The sequence below is a fragment of the Pelophylax lessonae genome (assembly GCF_965119305.1).
Source record: "Pelophylax lessonae genome assembly, chromosome: 8".
NCBI lineage: Eukaryota > Metazoa > Chordata > Amphibia > Anura > Ranidae > Pelophylax > Pelophylax lessonae.
In genome coordinates, this window is record NC_138775.1 from 98,670,523 (window position 1) to 98,691,255 (window position 20,733).

Here is a 20,733-nt window from a genome sequence, read left to right on the forward strand (position 1 = left end):
CTGAGACTGGGATGGAGATTTGTCTTCCAACAAGACAATGATCCAAAACATAAAGCAAAATCTACAGTGGAATTGTTCACAAATAAACATATCTAGGTGTTAGAATGGCCAAGTCAAAGTCCAGACCTGAATCCAATCGAGAATCTGTGGAAAGAACTGAAAACTGCTGTTCACAAACGCTCTCCATCCAACCTCACTGAGCTCGAGCTGTTTTGCAATGAGGAATGGGCAAAAATTTCAGTCTCTCGATGTGCAAAACTGATAGAGACATACCCCAAGCGACTTACAGCTGTAATCGCAGCAAAAGGTGGCGCTACAAAGTATTAACTTAAGGGGGCTGAATAATTTTGCACGCCCAATTTTTCAGTTTTTTATTTGTTAAAAAAGTTTGAAATATCCAATAAATTTCGTTCCACTTCATGATTGTGTCCCACTTGTTGATTCTTCACAAAAAAATTACAGTTTTATATCTTTATTTTTGAAGCCTGAAATGTGGCAAAAGGTCAAAGTTCAAGGGGGCCGAATACTTTCGCAATGCACTGTGTTTATATATATTTTCTCTTACGTCCTCCGACAGTCGCCGCCCATTCACACTGTCTTCACTAATGGGGTATTGCTTCCTCTCCACAGGAGTTTCTAGGCATAAGACTTGTAAAAGAACAATTTATCTACATAGTCACACCCATGGGGGCTGTCCTTCTAGTCCAATACCCCCCTGCAATAGCCATCCCATTTCAGTTTGTCTTCTGCCTAGCTTAGGAGTGGATAGGCTTCCCTATGCTGAGGCTACGGTCTCAGCCTTCCTCTTTTTCTTTTATGATTTATTTTCTGAAAATGTCATTTTTTCTTTACATTGCTAGCTGTTTATTTTTTCAGCGCTAGTTAGTTGGATCTTCGGATGAAGACGCCGTTTGCAGAGCCGAGAATCAGACTGACCGTCCTGGTTTTCCAGGACAGAGGGTCAGATGGAATCCCAGCCCGCCATCGAGCGTTTCACAGGCTATGTGTTCGCCCTGGCCTCGCAAACGACCCATCCCTGTCCATCCGGGATGCAGCCATGTGAGGTGGCTACCTCACTGGACACAGCATAGGTTCGTCCGTGCACTACTAGTGTCCTGCGTTTCTGGCTGGCAGCACTCCCCTGCCATCTGAGGGTGGGCGGTTTCCTGCTTGTTATGAGGCAACCCACGCCATCGGGTACAGGTAAGTACATTCTGTGTGGGGCCTCTGTCTGGGGTCGACAGTCCTGTGTGTCTGTGGTGTCCCCTATGCCTGTGCATTTTGGGTGTGGGGGATTGGGGGGTCCCTCTCCTAAGGTCACTTTAGGGTGCTGGAGGTGCAAACACATGCGGTGACCGCTGCGGGGTTAAAAAACCACTGGTCCGCCATTTTAAGTGTGGGCAGCATGTCTGGCTTCATTATGGGCGTTCATGCAGCATGCTATGTAGTGATTTTGGCGCCTTGCGGCGCCATCTTGCGTGTGGCATGCGATCGTTTCAGAGCACATGTCGGCTGCCATCTTGCCGAAGCCTCCCATTAGTTTTCAATAGGCATCCATTTTCCCTTGGCCTGCAGCCTAGTTCAGCCTCCAGCAGTGACATCACTTCCTTCTTTCTCTCAGAGCCGACCGAAGGAGCTGGTAACACACTGTGTTCTTTCATGCTGTTCTTTTCCTGTCCTACTTTGTGCAATCTTCCTGGTCAGTTTTTGTCCCTGCGGGGGGTCTGTGTCTCAGTCTTTACAGCGGTGCCCTGCGGGGTCCACGGCGCTCTTAACCCCCTTAGCGGTATCCCCGAGCGTGACTCGGGGTGGATTTTTTATGCTAGGATCGGTATCCCCAAGTCACGCTCGGGGTAGATGTGCAGAGCGTGCAGCGCTGTCCCTTACCTTCTCCTAGCGATCCAGCGATGATCTCCCACAGATCCCCGCCGCTCGTCCATCGGTCTGATGACTTCCTGGTTCTGTTCCCTGCAGCAGCAATGCTGCATGGGAGTGGAACTGGGAGGGAAATTCAAACGTTGCACAAAACACAAACACATAACATTTTTTTATATATATATATATATAATATATATATATATATATAAATGTTATGTGTTTGTGTTTTGTGCAACGTTTGAATTTCCCTCCCACTTGCACAAAACACAAACACATAACAGTTATATATATATATATATACATATATATATATATATATATATATATATATATATATATATATATATATATAATATAGTGTCGCGGTGCTTAACCGTCGACTGATCTGGCTGAAGAGCTGGTCGGCTGACCAGACGTCACGGAAGACAGTGGCTGACTTTCCTTATGCTGGGTCTCGCCTTTTTGGCGAGGCCTTGGATACTTTGGTGAAAGGGGTCACTGGGGGCAAGAGCACTCTGCTGCCCCAGAATCCGAAAAACAAGTCCTTTCGCGGCAAGTGGGGTCCCGCCTTTAGACCCACTCAGGGGTCCTTTTCGTGCCTTTAAGTCACAATTCAAGGGCAAACCTTTCAAGGGCCAAGGTGGCCAGAAGAAGCCCTGGGCGTTTAAGCAAAAGCCCGGCCATGCCGGCACGGCGGCTCAGCCCGCCTCTGCCTGAAGGGATGCCCTCACCCGTTTCAGGGGTGGGGGGACGTTTGCGCGGTTTCCTCCAACCTTGGCTGCTCCGAATTCCAGACAGGTGGGTTCAGGAGATCATTCGATCAGGATACAAGATTGAATTCCTTTCACGGCCGGCGGACAGATTCTTTCCCTCAAATCTTCATTTGACCCCAGGGCGTTTACGGGACCTGCATCAAGCGGTGCAGGACCTATTGGTCCAGGGGGTTATTGTCCCGGTGCCTCATCGGGACAGGTTTCGGGGGTTTTACTCCAATCTGTTCACTGTGCCCAGAAAGGAGGGCAAGGTGCTTCCTATCCTGGACTTGAAAGCTCTGAACCGCTTCGTGCGCGTTCGGAAGTTCCGCATGGAATCCCTCAGCTCGGTGCTCGCCTCCCTGAGTCCAGGGGAATTCCTGGCCTCTATCGACCTGAAGGATGCGTATCTGCACATCCCCATTTTCGAGGGTCATCAGAGGTACCTTCGGTTCGCCATTGCGGAGGACCATTATCAGTTTGTAGCGTTACCTTTCGGTCTCGCTTCGGCTCCAAGGGTCTTTACCAAAGTGCTGGCGCCTGTTTTGGGCCTGTTGAGGGCACAGGGCATTGCGGTCTTGGGATATCTAGACGATCTTCTGAGATCGAGTGCCAGTCAGAGCCTGACGTGCGATCTGTCGGCTACGGTACAGGCGCTACAGGAGTTTGGTTGGACCATCAATGTTCAGAAGTCGACTTTGTCTCCTTCGATTCGTCTTCCCTATCTGGGGATGGTTCTGGACTCTGCTCAAGTGAAGGTTTTTCTGCCGGAGGACAAGCTCCGGACCCTTCAAAACTAGGTCAGGTCCCTCAGGGGCAACCAGTCCTCATCGCTCAGGACCTGTATGCAGTGCCTGGGGTTGATGGTATCAGCCTTCGAGGCGATACCATTTGCTCAGTTTCACACTCGGTCTCTCCAAAAAGAGATCTTGGCCAGGTGGGACAGGCTTCCTCAGTCCTTGGATCTGAGGGTTTCATTGAGTCGCCGGATGCATCTCGCGATGTCCAATGTCTAAGGGATGCATTTTGTTAACCCTTAGATAGAAGAACACAATTCTGTGGTATATAATCTAAAAGTGTACTGTAATATTTGGAATACTTTTGACAATTTAATGATATTCGAATAAGATGACAATGAGACATTGGACATCGTGAGATGCATCCGGTGGAAAAAAAAACTTGTAAATAAGGGGGAGGATCCTATAGCGGATATGACCTCCGCACTTCCTATTTAATTCCGACTCACGCAGCGCACGTACCACTTCCGAAGACGTCATATCTCTGACGAAACGCGTCAATTTGGTACGCACGCTGCCTCGCTGTGAACCGCACGCTGAGATCCCACTTCCGGGTACGGTGAAACCACCTATAGACGCTGTAAAACCTTAGCTGCGAGGCTGGGAGGTGTCTTATGAAGGGCAGGAGCGGCTTATTCTCCATACAGATTGTATATAGTTGAGTTTATTCACGTCTTGGAGTGATACTTTTAAACACAAGAGTGCACCTTGGCCTTATTTTTGTTTTGGAGTGCCTTTTATGGAAACCTTGAGTGTTTTTAAACGTTTTTAAAAAATAAAGGAGTTTTTTAACACTACACGATGAGGAGCTTTTTGCTTTTTTATCCTGAGCCATAAGGAGGAGTCTCCTTCAACATCGTGGATTACAAGCCATATCCAGTGGACCCCCGCTACACAGAGGAACTGGGACACCTAAGACAAAGCGCAAATTGATTCCTTGTTGGCGTACGCCACCAGGAATCTACAACATCTGGTAAGTGAGTCTTCTTACCACACTGTACTCAAGGTGATCTGTGAATGGTCATACTATCGGCACCGCAGCACGATATTGATTGAAAAGACTTTCTTGCACTACGGCACTTTTCTCTTCTCCCTCATCATGAGATAAAGAATATTGGTGAATCATAGAGGACTGTTGCAAGCTATACTGTTATGGTCCATGTATAAACTGTGGATATTTATCTAGTAATGCTCTAATACTTGTAACATATATTATATGATATTAGCCAGTCACAATGCATATATAATTTTTTGGAACACTTTATGCAAACAATTATTTCTGAACATTACTTCAAACACTATTTGCACTTTATCAGTATTATATGGATGTGAGCATTCACAGAACCAGCACATATTGGGAGTATAATATATAGTGGGGCTACTACACCCCCCACATATTAGAGGTTAGCGCAGTTACATATTTTATTCACTTGCATAATTAATTCATGGTTATTTAACTTGCTGCTTACCAATATTTGATAATTTGAAACATTTGGAACAAATATACTAGTGGCGCGAGTGAATTTTTTTATATAGACGATTGTCCAGGCCTATGCTTTGAAGGAACGGGTTCCACCCTTCCCTGTTAAGGCGCACTCTATCAGATCATTGAGTACGTCCTGGGCCTACCGGCATCAGGCCTCGGTGGCCCAGGTGTGCAAGGCTGCGACTTGGTCGTCGGTGCACACCTTTTCCAAATTCTATAAGGTGGATGTTCTGGCATCAGCTGATGCCTCCTTTGGCCGCAAAGTTCTCAGTGCGGCAGTGCCATAGGGGACCCTTGTTTTTTGTGGGTCCCTGGCTGTTGGGTTGTTTATTCCCTGGGTAATTTGTTTTCCTGGGTTGTTGCTCCTGTTGAGCCTTTTCTGTTGCCCAGAAGGTTCTCTTACTGTACGTGTAAGGTTCCTTTCTCTGATGTGGGTACTGCGTTGCCTTTTATACGGTTGCGTCTCCCACCCCTCATGTCTACACTGCTTTGGGACATCCCAATAGTGATGACTTATGAGGGGCGGCGACTGTCGGAGGACGTAAGAGAAAACTGAACTGAAGTCTTATGCCTAGCTACTCCTGTGGAGCGGAAGTCAATACCCAATAGTGATGACTTTTGAGGGGCGGCAACTGTTGGAGGACTCGTAGAAAGTAATTTTACGGTAAGATTTTACAAAAATTCAGTTTTTTGAATCTGGTGGCTCAGGCTGTGGCGGATTGGACCAAGGTGCTCAAACGCACCCTCGTGGCTGACTCTGCCCCTCCCACTACAGTGGAGATGGTGGATCAGATTTATCGAGGGGTCATGTATTTGTGCGATGCGGCTCTAAATGAGGCCCCTTTGGCAGTACGCCTGTCCAGTGTCGCAGTGATTAACTGTCGCTTAATCTGGTTAAAGAGCTGGTCGACTGACCAGAAATCCAGGAAGACGGTGGCTGACATTCCCTATGCGGGGTCTCGCCTTTTTGGGGAATCCTTGGATGAATTGGTTAAGGGAGTCACTGGGGGCAAGAGCACTTTGCTGCCCCAGAACTCGAAGGGAAAATTTTTCCGCGATAAGCGGGCCCCCTGCTTTAAACCTAATCAAGGGTCCTTTCGTGCCTTCAAGGCACAGAACAACGGGAAAACCCTTCAAGGGACCAGGTGGCCAGAAAAAAGCCCTGGTTCAGCAAACAAAAATCCGGCCAGGCTGGGACGGCGGCTTAGTCCGCCTCTGCCTGAAGGGACGCCCTCACCCGTTTCAGGGGTCGGGGGACGTTTGCGCGGTTTCCTCCAACCTTGGCTGCTCCGAATCACGGACAGATGGGTTCAGGAAATCATTCGGTCAGGGTACAAGATAGAATTTCTTTCACGGCCGGCGAACAGATTCTTTCCCTCAAATCTTCATTTGACCCCAGGGCGGTTGCAGGACCTGCATCAGGCGGTGCAGGATCTCATCGTCCAGGGGGTTGTCATCCTGGTGCCTCATCGGGACAGGTTTCTGGGTTTTTATTCGAATCTGTTCACTGTGCCCAGAAAGGAGGGCAAAGTGCGTCCGATTCTGGACTTGAAAGCGCTGAACCGCTTCATGCGCGTTCGCAAATTCCGCATGGAATCACTTCGCTCGGTGGTGGCCACCCTGACTCCGGGGGAGTTCGTGGCCTCTATAGACCTGAAGGATGCGTATCTGCACATCCCCATTTTCGAGGGTCATCAGAGGTACCTCCGATTCATTACCAGTTTGTGGCGTTACCTTTCGGTCTCGCTTCGGCTCCAAGGGTCTTTACCAAAGTCTTGGCGCCTGTTCTGGGCCTGTTGCGGTCTTGGGATATTTGGACCATCTCCTGTTAAGATCGAGTGCCAGTCAGAGCCTGTTGCGCGATCTGTCCACTACGGTCCAGACGCTTCAGGAGGTCGGTTGGACAATCATCATTCAGAAGTCAACCTTGTCGCCTTCGGTTCGTCTCCCGTATCTGGGAATTGTTCTGGACTCTGCTCAAGCAAAGGTGTTCTTGCCAGAGGACAAGCTCCGGACCCTGCAGAGCAAGGTCAGGTCCCTCAGGGACAACAAATCCTCGTCACTCCGGACCTGTATGCGGTCCCTGGGATTGATGGTGTCAGCCTTCGAGGCGATACCATTTGCACAGTTTCACACACGATCTCTCCAAGCGGAGATCCTCGCCAGGTGGGATAGACTACCTCCTTGGACCTGAGAGTGTCTCTGAGTCACCAAACCAGAATGTCAAAGAGGATGGCTCATTCGTATAGTTTAAGGAACAAGTTAAGGGTACCACATCCCTATGATAACAATGTAGAACAGAATGTGGGGCAATGGGTCGGGACTTTATAGGTACCGTCTGAGACCAATAAGTACAAAAATTGTATAAAAACTTTGTTTATTATATGTATCTCCAAAAAAAAAAAAAAATTGGAAAAGAGAAAGAGAATTTACAAAAAGGACAAGGGAACAATTGATCTGTACATAGATACAATGTTGAATAATAAAAACATCACAATAAGTGCATAATCCTCATACACTGGTATTAGAACCTATGGGAAGTAACACTGGGCCAGATAATACCGGTGTCAGTAGAAATTCCCTAGGCAGACCATAACCCACCACCCTACATGTTTCGCAGTGTGAACCGCTTCTTCAGGGGTATAGGGGTGCACATAGATGTTTCAAGAGGAAGACTGTTGAATAATGGAACAAACATTAGTTACAGAGCGATCTTACTACAAATCATACATGACATAACAAGACATTGACAATAGATTCTATTTGAGAAATATTCAAAAACATTATACATAACAGTATAATTTTATATATCATACAAACACAGAAGCCAAAAATAATCAGTGCGGATAATCCCACCTTAAAAGGCTGCCGGACTATGGATAGGAAAGAAGAGGAATGTGTCAAGGACACACCAATTCCCCCGGGCGGCCATGGACGGCCCAACGAATAGCCCCAAAAAAACACGGTGAGTATGTAACCTGGATAATATATCGGAAATAGTAGAATAATGAGCAGATATATATGCTGGGTTAATAATCCTTCATGTGCCTATTGATCATGCATGGAAGCATATAGCTCCCCCGACGGTCTCATAAACATATAAATGTATATCATACACTATAATGGGAAGGACAAAAAAACGTAGCCATATTCAAACCTACCGGTATTGCTGCCTTGGAGTGTAAGTGACAGATGGTGGGATGGATGGATCGCTGCAGGCGGACCCAATTGTTTGTTACCCAGTGGATAGGTGTTTGAGGAACCAAATAATCCCTATATATATATATTTATATATATATATATATATATATATATATATATATATGGAGGAGAAGCATAGTATCACTCTAAGATTACCACATAAATGGTAACAGATATATACTGTAATGTTAGTCTTGGGGAGTGAGTATCTTAAGAGATAATAAATATAATTTATGGCAGTCAATAGGGTGTCCCAACCAGCACCCTGGCGCCACACTGTAGCATAGAGAGGTTCTTATGTGGCAATAAAGTAGCATTTCTTTGATCACTAGAGTAGAATCTATATAGAAAAGTGAGCAATAGAGATAGTAATCCAGCTAATCCTATTAAATTTTACCTTAGGCGTCCCGTGCTGCGGCATCCACCATCTGCAACTCAGCTGTTGCAGCGTGGGGCATATAAGGCTGTCAACACCGACGTCCTCAGCGGAGACGGCGCTCCGCCATGACGTAACGGTGCCCGACATACGGACTGCGCATGCGTGCGATTGCAGAAGCCGCGCAGCTGCTAATTGCGGGCCATTGTCAACCAACTGGTCGCTAGAGCAACCACACGGATACCGATTGGCTGCAGATGGTACAGGCTGTCCAGAAGGGAAGAAGCCTGCTATGATGCAAGGAACCCTGCCATAGTCTGGCAAGAATTTCCCCCGTATGTCGCATGTCCGCCCATGGGACAAACAGCATCCAAGAGCACATAATATCAGTCCCATCCATCCATCCATCCCAGCTAGGGATCCCTCGTCATCCGAACAATTTTGTGCCTTCAATGTTCATACAATCAAGTACAATTGAGTACAATGAATAGACAACATGTCATTAGCGATTCACTCATATGGAAATATCAGATTTTTCAATCACTATATTTTACTGTGTGGCCATACACAGTCAATATTGCTTAAGACATACTACTTGAAGCAAGAATTGCTCAGCACAGAAAATCTGGGGCCGAAGCAATCAGTATCATATTCATTAATTATACCAATATCCACATATTTAGACATGCCCCCACATATATAGGTGGGAGACGGCAGAGTTGTATGTCTGACAACATAGAAAGGAATAGACAATTGGAAGATAAACCAAACGCAGGGCAATGGCAAACAGAACCTGGCCCGACCTGCTGAGACCATCGGGTGTCGAGTCATGTTACCGTAGCCATCCCAAAGAGGAAGGGGGGGGGGGGGGGGAGAAACGAAAAGAATAAAAGAAAGGGAGAGGGGGAGGAAAAAGAGAGGAATCGGGATAAAAAGAGGAAAAGGTTGTGCAATAGACCGCAGAACATGTGGAAGACCTAAACATTGTGAGAAATTATTATAGGAATGACTTAAAGGTGTGCATTTCGTTAAGGCCCGGAGGGTTGAGAGCCTCAAGTCTCTCAATCCATAGGGTCTCGCATTGTAATATGCGACGATCCCAATTAACCCCTCTCGGATCTGGGGGTATAACCTCCAATACTTGGAAGGTTACCACAGTATTGTCAAATCTATGACGTAGACCGATGTGTCTTGTTAGTGAGAATTTTTCCATTTCCTGAATAATAAATATGGTCTCTTATGCGTTGACCAAACTCCCGTATGGTCTTACCCACATAAAACATCTGTAAGTGCCCTTTGGTCCTAGGGGGATTGTTTGGTCCATTTGAGTGTAGTGGCTGCAAATTAGGCGGTCTCTAATGGATGTAGCTCGTCTGAAGACTAGTTTGGGTTGTTTCTTAACATATTTGGACAGAGTCTTATCTTCTGTTAGAAGATGCCAATGTTTGTTGACAATTGTACGGAGTTGTGTTGAATTCCCAGAGAATCGTCAGCCTTACTGTAGGATTTTCATTTTTTTATTTCTGTTTATAGAGAAGGTCTACTCTTGATTGTGCCAATACCTTATTATATGCCTTTCTTAAAGTAGTTCTGGGGTAGCCCCTTTGTAGTAGTCGTTGTTGCAGCTTGTCTGCTTCTGTTTTGAAATCCAATTTCTCTTACGTCCTCCGACAGTCGCCGCCACTTCATATTCATCACTAATGGGGTTATTGACCTTTGCTCCGCAGGAGTAGCTAGGCAACAAAATGTATTAATATCAAATCTTTTAGCATATCCCACCCCTAGGGGGTGGTCCCCTCAGTCAATACCTCCCTGCTTCCTGCATTCCCAACTCAGTTTCTAATGCCTAGCTTAGGAGTAGCTGGCTGTTCCTGTGCTGGGACTCTCAGTCTCAGCCTCTATTCTCTTTTTGATTTTATTTTGAGTCTTTTTCTCTTTCTTTTACTTAGCTGTTAATTTTCAGCATTAGTTAGCTTCTAACTCACTGGACGCCATTGCGGTTTCGCACCGCAGTTCCACTGCGTCATGGCTGCGACACTCCCTGTCCTCAGTGCAGCGGTTTGGTCGCTGAAGCAGGCTCCCCACGCCATCCGGACTGGTAAGTGTAACTCTATGTGGGGACCTGTCTGTTGGGTGTCAGTCTGGGACTGTGTGACCCTGCATGTCTGTGTGGCTGCTGAGCTCCCTGTCAGATTCCTGTGTGGAATTGCTGCCTGTGTGTGGGCTGCAAGGGGGGGGGGGCTCTCCCGCTCTGCTGGGTGAATGCATGAAGCAGTCTGGGTTTAGGCATGCTGTGCGGCGATCGCTGCGGCGACCCGCCATTTTTTTGCGGCAGAATTAGGGTGGCCGGTACTGTGTGGTAAGGCGCAGCGCTTTGGCGCCAAACACCGCCATTTTGGCGGCGATCGATCAGGCCACATGTCGGCGCCATTTTCTATTTGCCTAAGGAATCCTCAGCCGAGCGGCCATGTTTGTGTAGCCTTACATAGGCTTTACAAGGGCGGTCAGTCATTGCATCACTTCCTTTTGCTCTGGGACAGCGATCGGTGCAGCAGCCTGTGTGCTCTCTCCAGGTTTTTACCTTTCCATTTTCCTGTATTCCTTACCCAGTGTTCTTATCCCTGTGGGGGTCGGTGTATTCAGTGGGTGCGGTGGGCTACGCTCGCCGCGATCTTAAAGGGGCAGTACTCCTTTTTTCCTAATATTACTGGGGCATGGATTTTCAGGATTGCAAGTTTCCTCCCACTTGGTGGGGGGCCAAGGGGCTGCTGCTTCCCCCGAGGGGGCTGATCTGGCTACTATTGTGGCAAACTTGGCTGCTCAGGTGCAGATGCTGGTGGCTGATCGATCCACTAAACGGCCCAGAGTGTCTATTTCCTCTGATTCAGAGGGCGATGGGGCTGCTATGGCTGGAGTGCCCTTCTCAGGGTCTCACTCATCTCTAGACCTTGTGGGGTCTGAGGGGGAGGCTGAGGTGGAAGGAGTTGATAATTCTCCCCCTGGCTCGTCTGAAGAGCTTGCACTCATGGATGAGTTGGTTGCTTCTATCAAGCAAACGCTGCATTTGCAGGATGAACCATGTCCTCCTGCTTTGATGTCCTCTTATGGGATGCAAAGGAAACGCAAGACATCGCAGGTTTTTCCTTGCCCTACGGAATTTCAGCGCGCGGTTGATGAGCAATGGCGCAATTTAAAGAAGCCTTTTGCTGTGCCGAGTAGGTTCAAACTGCGTTATCCATTTACACCCACCACTGATGAGCGTTGGTGTGTGCCGCCTCAGGTGGATCATGCAGTGGCGATTTTGAATAAATCCACTGCGATCCCCGCTGAGGATACCCCGGTGTTCCGGGACCCGACGGACAGGAGATTGGAGTCTCTGGCCCGTCATGCTTATACGGTTGCTGGTTCTATGCTGAAGCCTATTTTTGCTTCGATTATGGCAGCCCAGGCCATTGCGGTTCGGACGCAGGTGCTCAGGCGCACCCTGGTGGCTGACTCTGCCCCGCCGACGACTTTGGCTATGGTGGATCAAATTCACCAGGGTGTCATGTATTTGTGTGATGCGGACTTGGACTTGGTCCATTTGGCTGCGCGTCTTTCAAGTGTGGCGGTATTGAACCGTCGCCTGATATGGCTGAAATGTTGGTCTGTTGACCAATCTTCTCGCAAGACTTTGGCTAATTTGCCCTACGCGGGATCCCGCCTTTTTGGCGAATCTTTGGATACTCTGATAAAGGGAATTTCTGGGGGTAAGAGCACTCTCTTGCCCCAAACCCACAAGAATAAGTTTGTTCGTGGTAAGAAGAATACCTCGTTTAGGCCCTCTCAGGGGTCCTTTCGGGCCTTTCGGTCGCACTATAAGGGCAAGCCCTTCTAGGGCCACGGCTCCCAGAAGAAGCCGTGGACAGGTAAGCGGAAGTCCGGCCAGTCCGGGTCTGCTGCCCATAACAATGCGGCCTGAAGGGACGCCCTCACCCGGTTCTGGGGTGGGGGGACGTTTGCTCGGTTTTCTTCAACCCTGGCTGGACCGCATTCGGGACAGGTGGGTTCAGGAAATCATTCGATCTGAATACAAGATCGAGTTTCTCTCTCGGCCGGCAGGCAGATTTTTCCCCTCAAACCTTCAGCTGACTCCGGAGCGCTTGCAGGATCTGCACCTGGCGGTGCGGGACCTGCGGGCCCAGGGAGTGGTGGTTCCGGTGCCTCATCGGGACAGATTTCGGGGGTTCTATTCCAATCTGTTCACCGTGCCCAGAAAGGAGGGCAAGGTACGTCCGATTCTGGACTTGAAAGCTCTGCACCACTTTGTGCGGGTTCGCAAGTTCCGCATGGAATCCCTGCGCTCGGTGGTGGCTGCCCTGGTTCCGGGGGAATTCATGGCCTCCATCGATTTTGAAGGATGCGTACCTTCACATCCCCATTTTTGAGGGTCACCAGAGGTACCTTCGATTCGCCTTTGCGGAGGATCATTACCAATTCGTGGCGTTACCCTTTGGTCTCGCTTCGGCTCCACGGGTCTTCACAAAGGTGCTTGCGCCGGTTCTGGCTTTATTGAGAGCCCAGGGCATTTCTGTCCTGGGGTATCTGGACGATATCCTGATTCGGTCTGCGACCAGTCAGGGCCTGGTGACCGACCTGTCCACCACGATGCAGACTCTGCAGGAATTCGGTTGGACGATAAATTTTCCAAAGTCAACGCTGTGTCCGTCGACTCGTCTTTCCTACCTGGGGATGATCCTGGACTCTGCTCAAGCGAAGGTCTTCCTGCCAGAAGACAAGCTCCGGACATTTCAGGACGCAGTTCAGTCCCTCAGGGACAACCAGTACTCGTCCCTCCGGACGTGTATGAGGTGTCTGGGATTGATGGTCTCGGCCTTTTTCCCAGTTTCACACGCGGGGTCTCCAGGCGGAGATTCTGGCCGAGTAGGACGGGCGACCGCAATCTCTGGATCTACAGATCTCATTGAGTCATCGTACCAGAAGGGATCTTCTGTGGTGGCTCCGGTCCCCGGCGGTGTCGGGGGGCAAGTCTTTTCGCCCTTTCTCGTGGACGGTGATCACCACGGATGCCAGCCTGTCGGGCTGGGGTGGTGTTCTGGGCGTTCTGTCCGCCCAGGGAACTTGGTCAGAGGAGGAATCCTCTCTTCCGATCAACATTCTGGAATTGCGAGCGATAAATCTCTGCCTTCTGCGTTGGACGGACAGGCTTCATGGCCATCCGGTTCGGGTGCAGACGGACAATGCCACAGCGGTGGCCTACATCAACCACCAAGGGGGCACCAGGAGTGCCCGGGCGGCTCGGGAAGTAGCCGACATTCTGTCTTGGGCCGAGACGCACGTCCCGGCGATAACGGCAGTTCACATTCCGGGGGTGGAGAACTGGCAGGCGGATTACCTGAGTCGCCAGACCCTGGACCAGGGAGAATGGTCCCTTCACCCGGATGTCTTTCAGATGCTGTGCGCGAAGTGGGGGTCCCCAGATGTGGACCTGTTCGCGTCTCGTCTAAACAACAAGGTGGAAAGGTTCGTAGCAAGGACGCGCGATCCTCGGGCAGACGCCTCAGACGCGTTAGTGTCGCCCTGGCGTCAGTATCGTCTGATGTATGCCTTTCCCCCGATTAAACTGTTGTCCAGGTTCCTTCGCAGGTTAACCTCGGAACCGCACACGGTGATTCTGGTGGTGCCGGACTGGCCTCGCCGGTCTTGGTACGCAGACCTCGTAAATCTGTCGGTCGACGCTCCGTGGCGTCTGCCTCTTCGAGAGGACCTCCTGTCTCAAGGACCGATATTCCATCCTGCTTTACAGTCGCTGGCTTTAACGGCCTGGCTGTTGAAAGTCAGGTCCTGAAGGATAGGGGTCTCTCCCCTGAGGTCATTCCATTTTTGATTAAGGCCAGGAAGGCCTCTTCGGGGAAGATTTACTACCGTACTTGGAAGGCGTATTTTGCCTCGTGTGAGTCCAGGGGGTATTCCCCTCGCTCATACTCGGTATCGAGAGTGTTGGCTTTCCTTCAAACGGGCGTGGACCAGCGTTTGGCGTTGGCCACGATTAAGGGTCAGATTTCTGCGCTGGCCGTTCTCTTTCAACGCCCTGTGGCGTCTAATTCCTTGGTTAGCACCTTTGTTCAAGGGGTGCGACACTTGGCCCCTCCTCGGAGGGATCCTTTACCTCCATGGGATTTGAACCTTGTTCTGTCCGTGTTACAGCATGCTCCCTTTGAAAAGATCAGGGAGATCTCGTTGTCTCTGTTGTCCAAGAAGGTTGCCTTTTTGGTGGCGATCACTTCGGCTTGCAGGGTATCGGAGCTGGCGGCCTTGTCCTGCAGCTCTCCCTACTTGGTGATTCACTTGGATAAGGTGGTCTTACGACCTAACCCTTCTTTTCTTCCGAAAAGGATCTCGGAATTTCACCTCAATGAGGACATTGTCTTGCCTTAGCTTTGCGCGAAACCTAAGCATCCAAAGGAGGTGGCTTTGCATTCCTTGGATGTTCGGGCGATCAGGGTTTACTTGTCATCGACAAAATCTTTTCGCAATTCGGATTCTCTATTTGTCCTTCCAGAGGGTCCTCGGAAGGGCATGGCAGCGTCGGCTGCGACCATCGCCAAATGGATCAGACAGACCATTGTGCAAGCCTATGCTTTGAAGGGGAAGGTTCCTCCTTTCCCTGTGAAGGCGCACTCTACCAGGTCTCTGAGTACGTCTTGGGCCTATCGTCATCAGGCTTCTGTGGCCCAGGTGTGTAAGGCGGCGACTTGGTCGTCCGTTCACACCTTCTCCAAATTCTACAAGGTGGATGTTCAGGCATCAGCGGATGCTTCCTTTTGCCGCAAAGTTCTTAGTGCGGCGGTGCCTTAGGGTCCCTTGTTTTGGGTCCTTGGCTGTTGGGATGTCTTTATCCCTAGGTTACTTGTTTTCCTGGGTTGTTGCTCCTGTTGAGCACGGTTTTTTCCTGTTGCCCAGTTGGTTCTCTTACTTTGGTAAGGTTCCTTTCTCTGATGTGGGTACTGCGTTGCTTTAGGCGCGGCTGCGTTTTTTCCCACCCCTCATGTCTACACTGCTATGGGACGTCCCCATTAGTGATGAATATGAAGTGGCGGCGACTGTCGGAGGACGTAGGAGAAAACGGAATTTTTGTAAAATCTTACCTGTAAAATTCCTTTCTCTGAGTCCTCCGATAGTCGCCGCCCCCGCCCCTCTTTTGGGGTTTGTTTATGTACTCTACTGCTATGCTACTGAAACTGAGTTGGGAATGCAGGAAGCAGGGAGGTATTGACTGAGGGGACCACCCCCTAGGGGTGGGATATGCTAAAAGCTGATATTAATACATGTTGTTGCCTAGCTACTCCTGCGGAGAAAAGGTCAATAACCCCATTAGTGATGAATATGAAGTGGCGGCGACTGTCGGAGGACTCAGAGAAAGGAATTTTACAGGTAAGATTTTACAAAAATTCCGTTATTTCCGTACAGTTCCTGCGAATCCGCAGGTACTGTGCGTATGGTATACTTTTTATAAGTGTGTTTGGATGCGCACTAGTGGCGTGTAAGAAGGTGTTACCGACACTTGGTTTCCTGTATAGGCTCGTGGTGATCCGACCGTCTGTTGTGCGGCGGATTTCTATGTCAAGAAACGGTATCATTGTTGCACTGACTGTATGTGTGAATCTCAAGTTGAAATGATTCTGGTTTAGCAGATCCAGCATCGTTTTCAATTGCGCAGGGGGTCCTGTCCAAATCAAAAATCGTCGATATATCTAAACCAGCAAGACACATGTGGAAGAAAGTCCACATATGTGTCGCTGGAGAAGACATATCGTTCCCACTGACCTAAATATAAGTTGGCATAAGAGGGGGCACAGCATGTCCCCATTGCGACGCCTTGGAGTTGTAGGTATGTATCCTCCATAAACGTAAAAAAAATTCTAGTTAATATGAATCTCAGCAATGCCAAGACAAAGTTGTTACAAGGCCAAAAAGAGCGGTCCAATTCCCGAAGAAACATTGCTACTGCAGCAATCCCTTTCTCGTGAGGAATACTAGAATATAACGCTTCGATATCCACTCTTACTAGAAGTTCTTCAGGTGGTGTTACAATGTCATCAATATGCCTCAATAAATCCGATGTGTCCTGGATATATGATGGCAATGATCGCACGTGCGGTGTGAGGATCGAGTCTACAAATCTACTTGCTTGTTCCGTAAGCGAACCTATCCCCGACACTATCGGGCGCCTGGGGGGGGGGGGGGGGGTGTGTAGGGTGTTTATTTATTTTCGGAAGGGTATAAAACGTAGGGGTTCTAGGAAATTTGTTCTGTAGAAATTCATATGTGTCTTTGTTGATGTTGCCAGAGATGAACGCCTCGAGGCATAGATTCCTGTATTCATCAACAAATTTCCTGATTTGTTCAGGGTTAATACGTACGTAACATCTCAGGTTTTTCAAAATCTCCAGACACATCTCTTGGTATTGAGGGTGGGACATAGTAACAATGTTCCTACCCTTGTCAGAAGGTTTGATAATAAACTGGGAATTATTTTGAAGTTGTTTAAGCGCCTTTTGTTGTTTCTGAGTAAGGTTTTTATTATTTGTAAGCCATCGTGTATGCTTAAGGTCCTGAACAGTTTGATGGACAAATGCTCATATGTTTGGGCAGGTGGTAATGTCAGGAAATTTTTGAGATTTCGGCTTAAAAGTCATATTTGTGTTTGAGATTGAAGTGGTGACTAATTCTTGGCTAAGATTAAGGGTATCTGAATCCGATCCTCCCTCCTCATACAAGAGCATCAGGTCACGTAACGCCCTAAATTTGTTCATAGTGTAATTCTTGATCTTCTTTTTTTGGGGCTATTCGTTGGGCCGTCCATGTCCTCCCGGGGGACTTGATGTGTCCTTGACACATTCCTCTTCTTTCCTATCCATATTCCGGTAGCCTTTTAAGGTGGGATTATCCGCCCTCATTATTTTTGGCTTCTGTGTTTGTATGATATATAAAATGATACTGTTATGTATAATGTTTTTGAATATTTCGCTCTGTAACTGTTTGTTTCATTATTCAACAGTCTTCCTCTTGAAACATCTATGTGCACCCCTATACCCCTGAAGAAGCGGTTCACACTGCGAAACATGTAGGGTGGTGGGTTATGGTCTGCCTATGGAATTTCTACTGACACCGGTATTATTTGGCCCAGTGTTACTTCCCATAGGTTCCAATACCAGTGTATGAGGATTATGCACTTATTGTGATGTTTTTATTATTCAACATTGTATCTATGTACAGATCAATTGTTCCCTTGTCCTTTTTGTAAATTTTGATTCTCTTTTCCAATTTTTTTTTTTTGCAGATACATATAATAAACTTAAAGATTTTATACAATTTTTGTACTTATTGGTCTCAGACGGTACCTATAAAGTCCCGACCCATTGCCCCACATTCTGTTCTACACCAAACCAGAATGGATCTCTTGTGGTGGCTTCAGTCCCCGGAGGTGTCGGACGGAAAATCCTTCCGGCCAATTCTGTGGACGGTAATAACCACGGATGCCAGCCTGTCGGGCTGGGGTGGAGTTCTGGGCAACCTGTCTGCCCAGGGCATTTGGTCGGAGGAGGAATCCTCTCTCCCGATCAACATTTTGGAATTAAGAGCGATCAGGCTGTGCCTGCTCCACTGGTCGGATCGTCTTCAGGGCTGCCCTGTACGGGTGCAGACGGACAATGCCACTGCAGTGGCGTACATCAACTACCAAGGGGCACCAGGAGTGCCCGGGCGGCCCAGGAAGTGACCAGTATTCTGTCTTGGGCCGAGACTCATGTCCCGGCGCTATCGGCAGTGCACATTCCGGGTGTGGAGAATTGGCAGGCGGATTATCTGAGCCGCCAGACCCTGGACCAGGGGGAATGGTCGCTACACCCGGAGGTATTTCAAATGCTGTGCGCGAAGTGGGGTTCCCCGGATGTGGATCTGTTGGCGTCTCGGCTAAACCACAAGGTGGAAAGGTTCGTGGCAAGAACGTGCGATCCTCTGGCAGACGCCTCGGATGTGCTGGTGGTGCCTTGGCATCAGCATCGTCTGATTTATGCCTTTCCTCCGATTCAGTTGTTGTCCAGGTTCCTTCGCAGGTTGGCCTCGGAACAAACACTGGTGATTCTGGTAGCGCCGGACTGGCCTCGCCGGTCCTAGTACGCGGACATCGTTCACCTGGCCGTAGAGCCTCCGTGGCGGCTGCCAATGCGGGAAGATCTACTGTCTCAGGACCGATCTTCCATCCTGCTTTACAGTCGCTGGCTTTAACGGCATGGCTGTTGAAAGCCAGGTCCTGAGAGACAGGGGTCTCTCCTCAGAGGTCATTCCCACTTTAATCAAGGCTAGAAAAGCCTCGTCTGGTAAGATTTATTACCGAACTTGGAAAGCTTATTTTGCCTGGTGTGAGTCCAGGGGTTTCTCTCCTCGTTCATACTCGGAGGCGAGAGTGTTGGCTTTCCTCCAATCGGGTGTAGACCAGCGCCTTGCGTTGGCCACAATTAAGGGCCAGGTATCTGCACTGGCTGTTCTTTTCCAGCGCCCTGTGGCGTCTAATTCCTTGATTCGCACCTTTATTCAGGGTGTGCGTCACTTGGCTCCTCCCAGAATGATGCCCTTACCTCCATGGGACTTGAACTTGGTTCTGTCCGTGTTGCAACGGTCCCCGTTTGAAAACCTCAGGGAGATCTCGTTACCTCTGCTCTCTAAAAAGGTTGCTTTTCTGGTGGCGATCACTTCGGCTTGCAGAGTGTCGGAGTTGGCTGCGTTGTCCTGCCGTTCCCCTTACCTGGTGGTTCATAGGGATAAGGTGGTCTTGCGACCTAATCCGTCCTTTCTGCCAAAGGTGGTTTCGGATTTTCACCTCAATGAGGACATTGTCTTGCCTTCGCTTTGTGCGAACCCTAAGCATCCAAAAGAGGTTGCTTTGCATTCTCTGGATGTTGTCAGGGCGATCAGGGTTTACCTGTCGTCGACTGAATCCTTTCGCAAGTTGGATTCTCTCTTTGTACTTCCTGAGGGTCCTCGGAAGGGTATGGCTGCGTCTGCGGCAACCATTGCCAAATGGATCAGACAGACCATTGTACAGGCCTACTCGTTGCGGGAACGGGTTCCTCCATTCCCTGTCAAGGCGCATTCTACCAGGTCGGTGAGTGCGTCCTGGGCTTTCCGGCATCAGGCTTCGGTGGCCCAGGTGTGCAAGGCTGCGACTTGGTTGTCGGTGTACACCTTTTCCAAATTTTTTAAAATTGATGTTCTGGCATGAGCTGATGCTTCTTTTGGCCGCAAAGTTCTCTGTGCGGCAGTGCCATAGGGGACTGTACGGTTCCCTGGCTGTTGGGGTTGTTTTTCCCCTTGGTTATTTGTTTTCCTGGGTTGTTGCTCATGCTGAGCCCTTTTTTGTTACCCAGAAGGTTCCATTGCTGTTCATGTAAGGTTCCTTTCTCTGATGTGGGTACTGCATTGCTTTTCTGGCGGTTGCGTTGCCCACCCCTCATGTCTACACTGCTTTGGGTCATCCCCATTAGTGAAGACTGAATGGGCGGCGACTGTCGGAGGACGTAAGAGAAAACTGAATTTTTGTAAAATCTTACCGTAAAATTCCTTTCTCTGAGTCCTCCGAAAGTCGCCGCCCCTCTTTGGGGGTTTTTTATACACTATCACTGCTTGCGACCAAACTGAATTGGGATGGCTATTGCAGGGGGGTATTGGACTAGAAGGACAGCCCCCATGGGTGTGACTATGTAGATAAATTGTTCTTTTACAAGTCTTATGCCTAGAAACTCCTGTGGAGAGGAAGCAATACCCCATTAGTGAAGACTGTGTGAATGGGCGGCGACTGTCTGAGGACTCAGAGAAAGGAATTTTACGGTAAGATTTTACAAAAATTCTGTTTTATTTATTTTAGGTTAAAAAATCAATTTAAGTGATATGTACTCTGGTAAATAATATATTTTTTTTCATCTTTGTGCAGAGGAGAGAATAATATTTATCTTTATGGAGTATTTAATGGGTACAGTGGCACCAGAGCTACCAATTTTGTGGGCCAGCGATTATCTGCAGAACTCCTTTTAGGACAGTTGCACTCAGATGTTACTGATGCAGAAGTTCACAGGGTGTTGTTACAGGTGAGTAATCCCATTGTAATATGTTCTATTTCCTCTTGTTGGCCCTAGGTTTTAACAGTTTAAAGAACTTCATTAACACGTTTGTCTCTTTTGATCT

At 48.6% G+C, this 20,733-nt stretch overlaps 1 protein-coding gene across 1 annotated transcript in view; it reads left to right on the plus strand.

Moving 5' to 3' along the window:
• Positions 1 to 20,733, plus strand: part of TAB1 (TGF-beta activated kinase 1 (MAP3K7) binding protein 1) — a 340,288-nt gene that overhangs the window by 40,851 nt on the left and 278,704 nt on the right. The window contains exon 3 of the mRNA XM_082266654.1: positions 20,483 to 20,636. Within this exon, the coding sequence (XP_082122780.1) occupies positions 20,483 to 20,636 (154 nt within the window). The remainder of the gene's footprint in view (positions 1 to 20,482; positions 20,637 to 20,733) is intronic.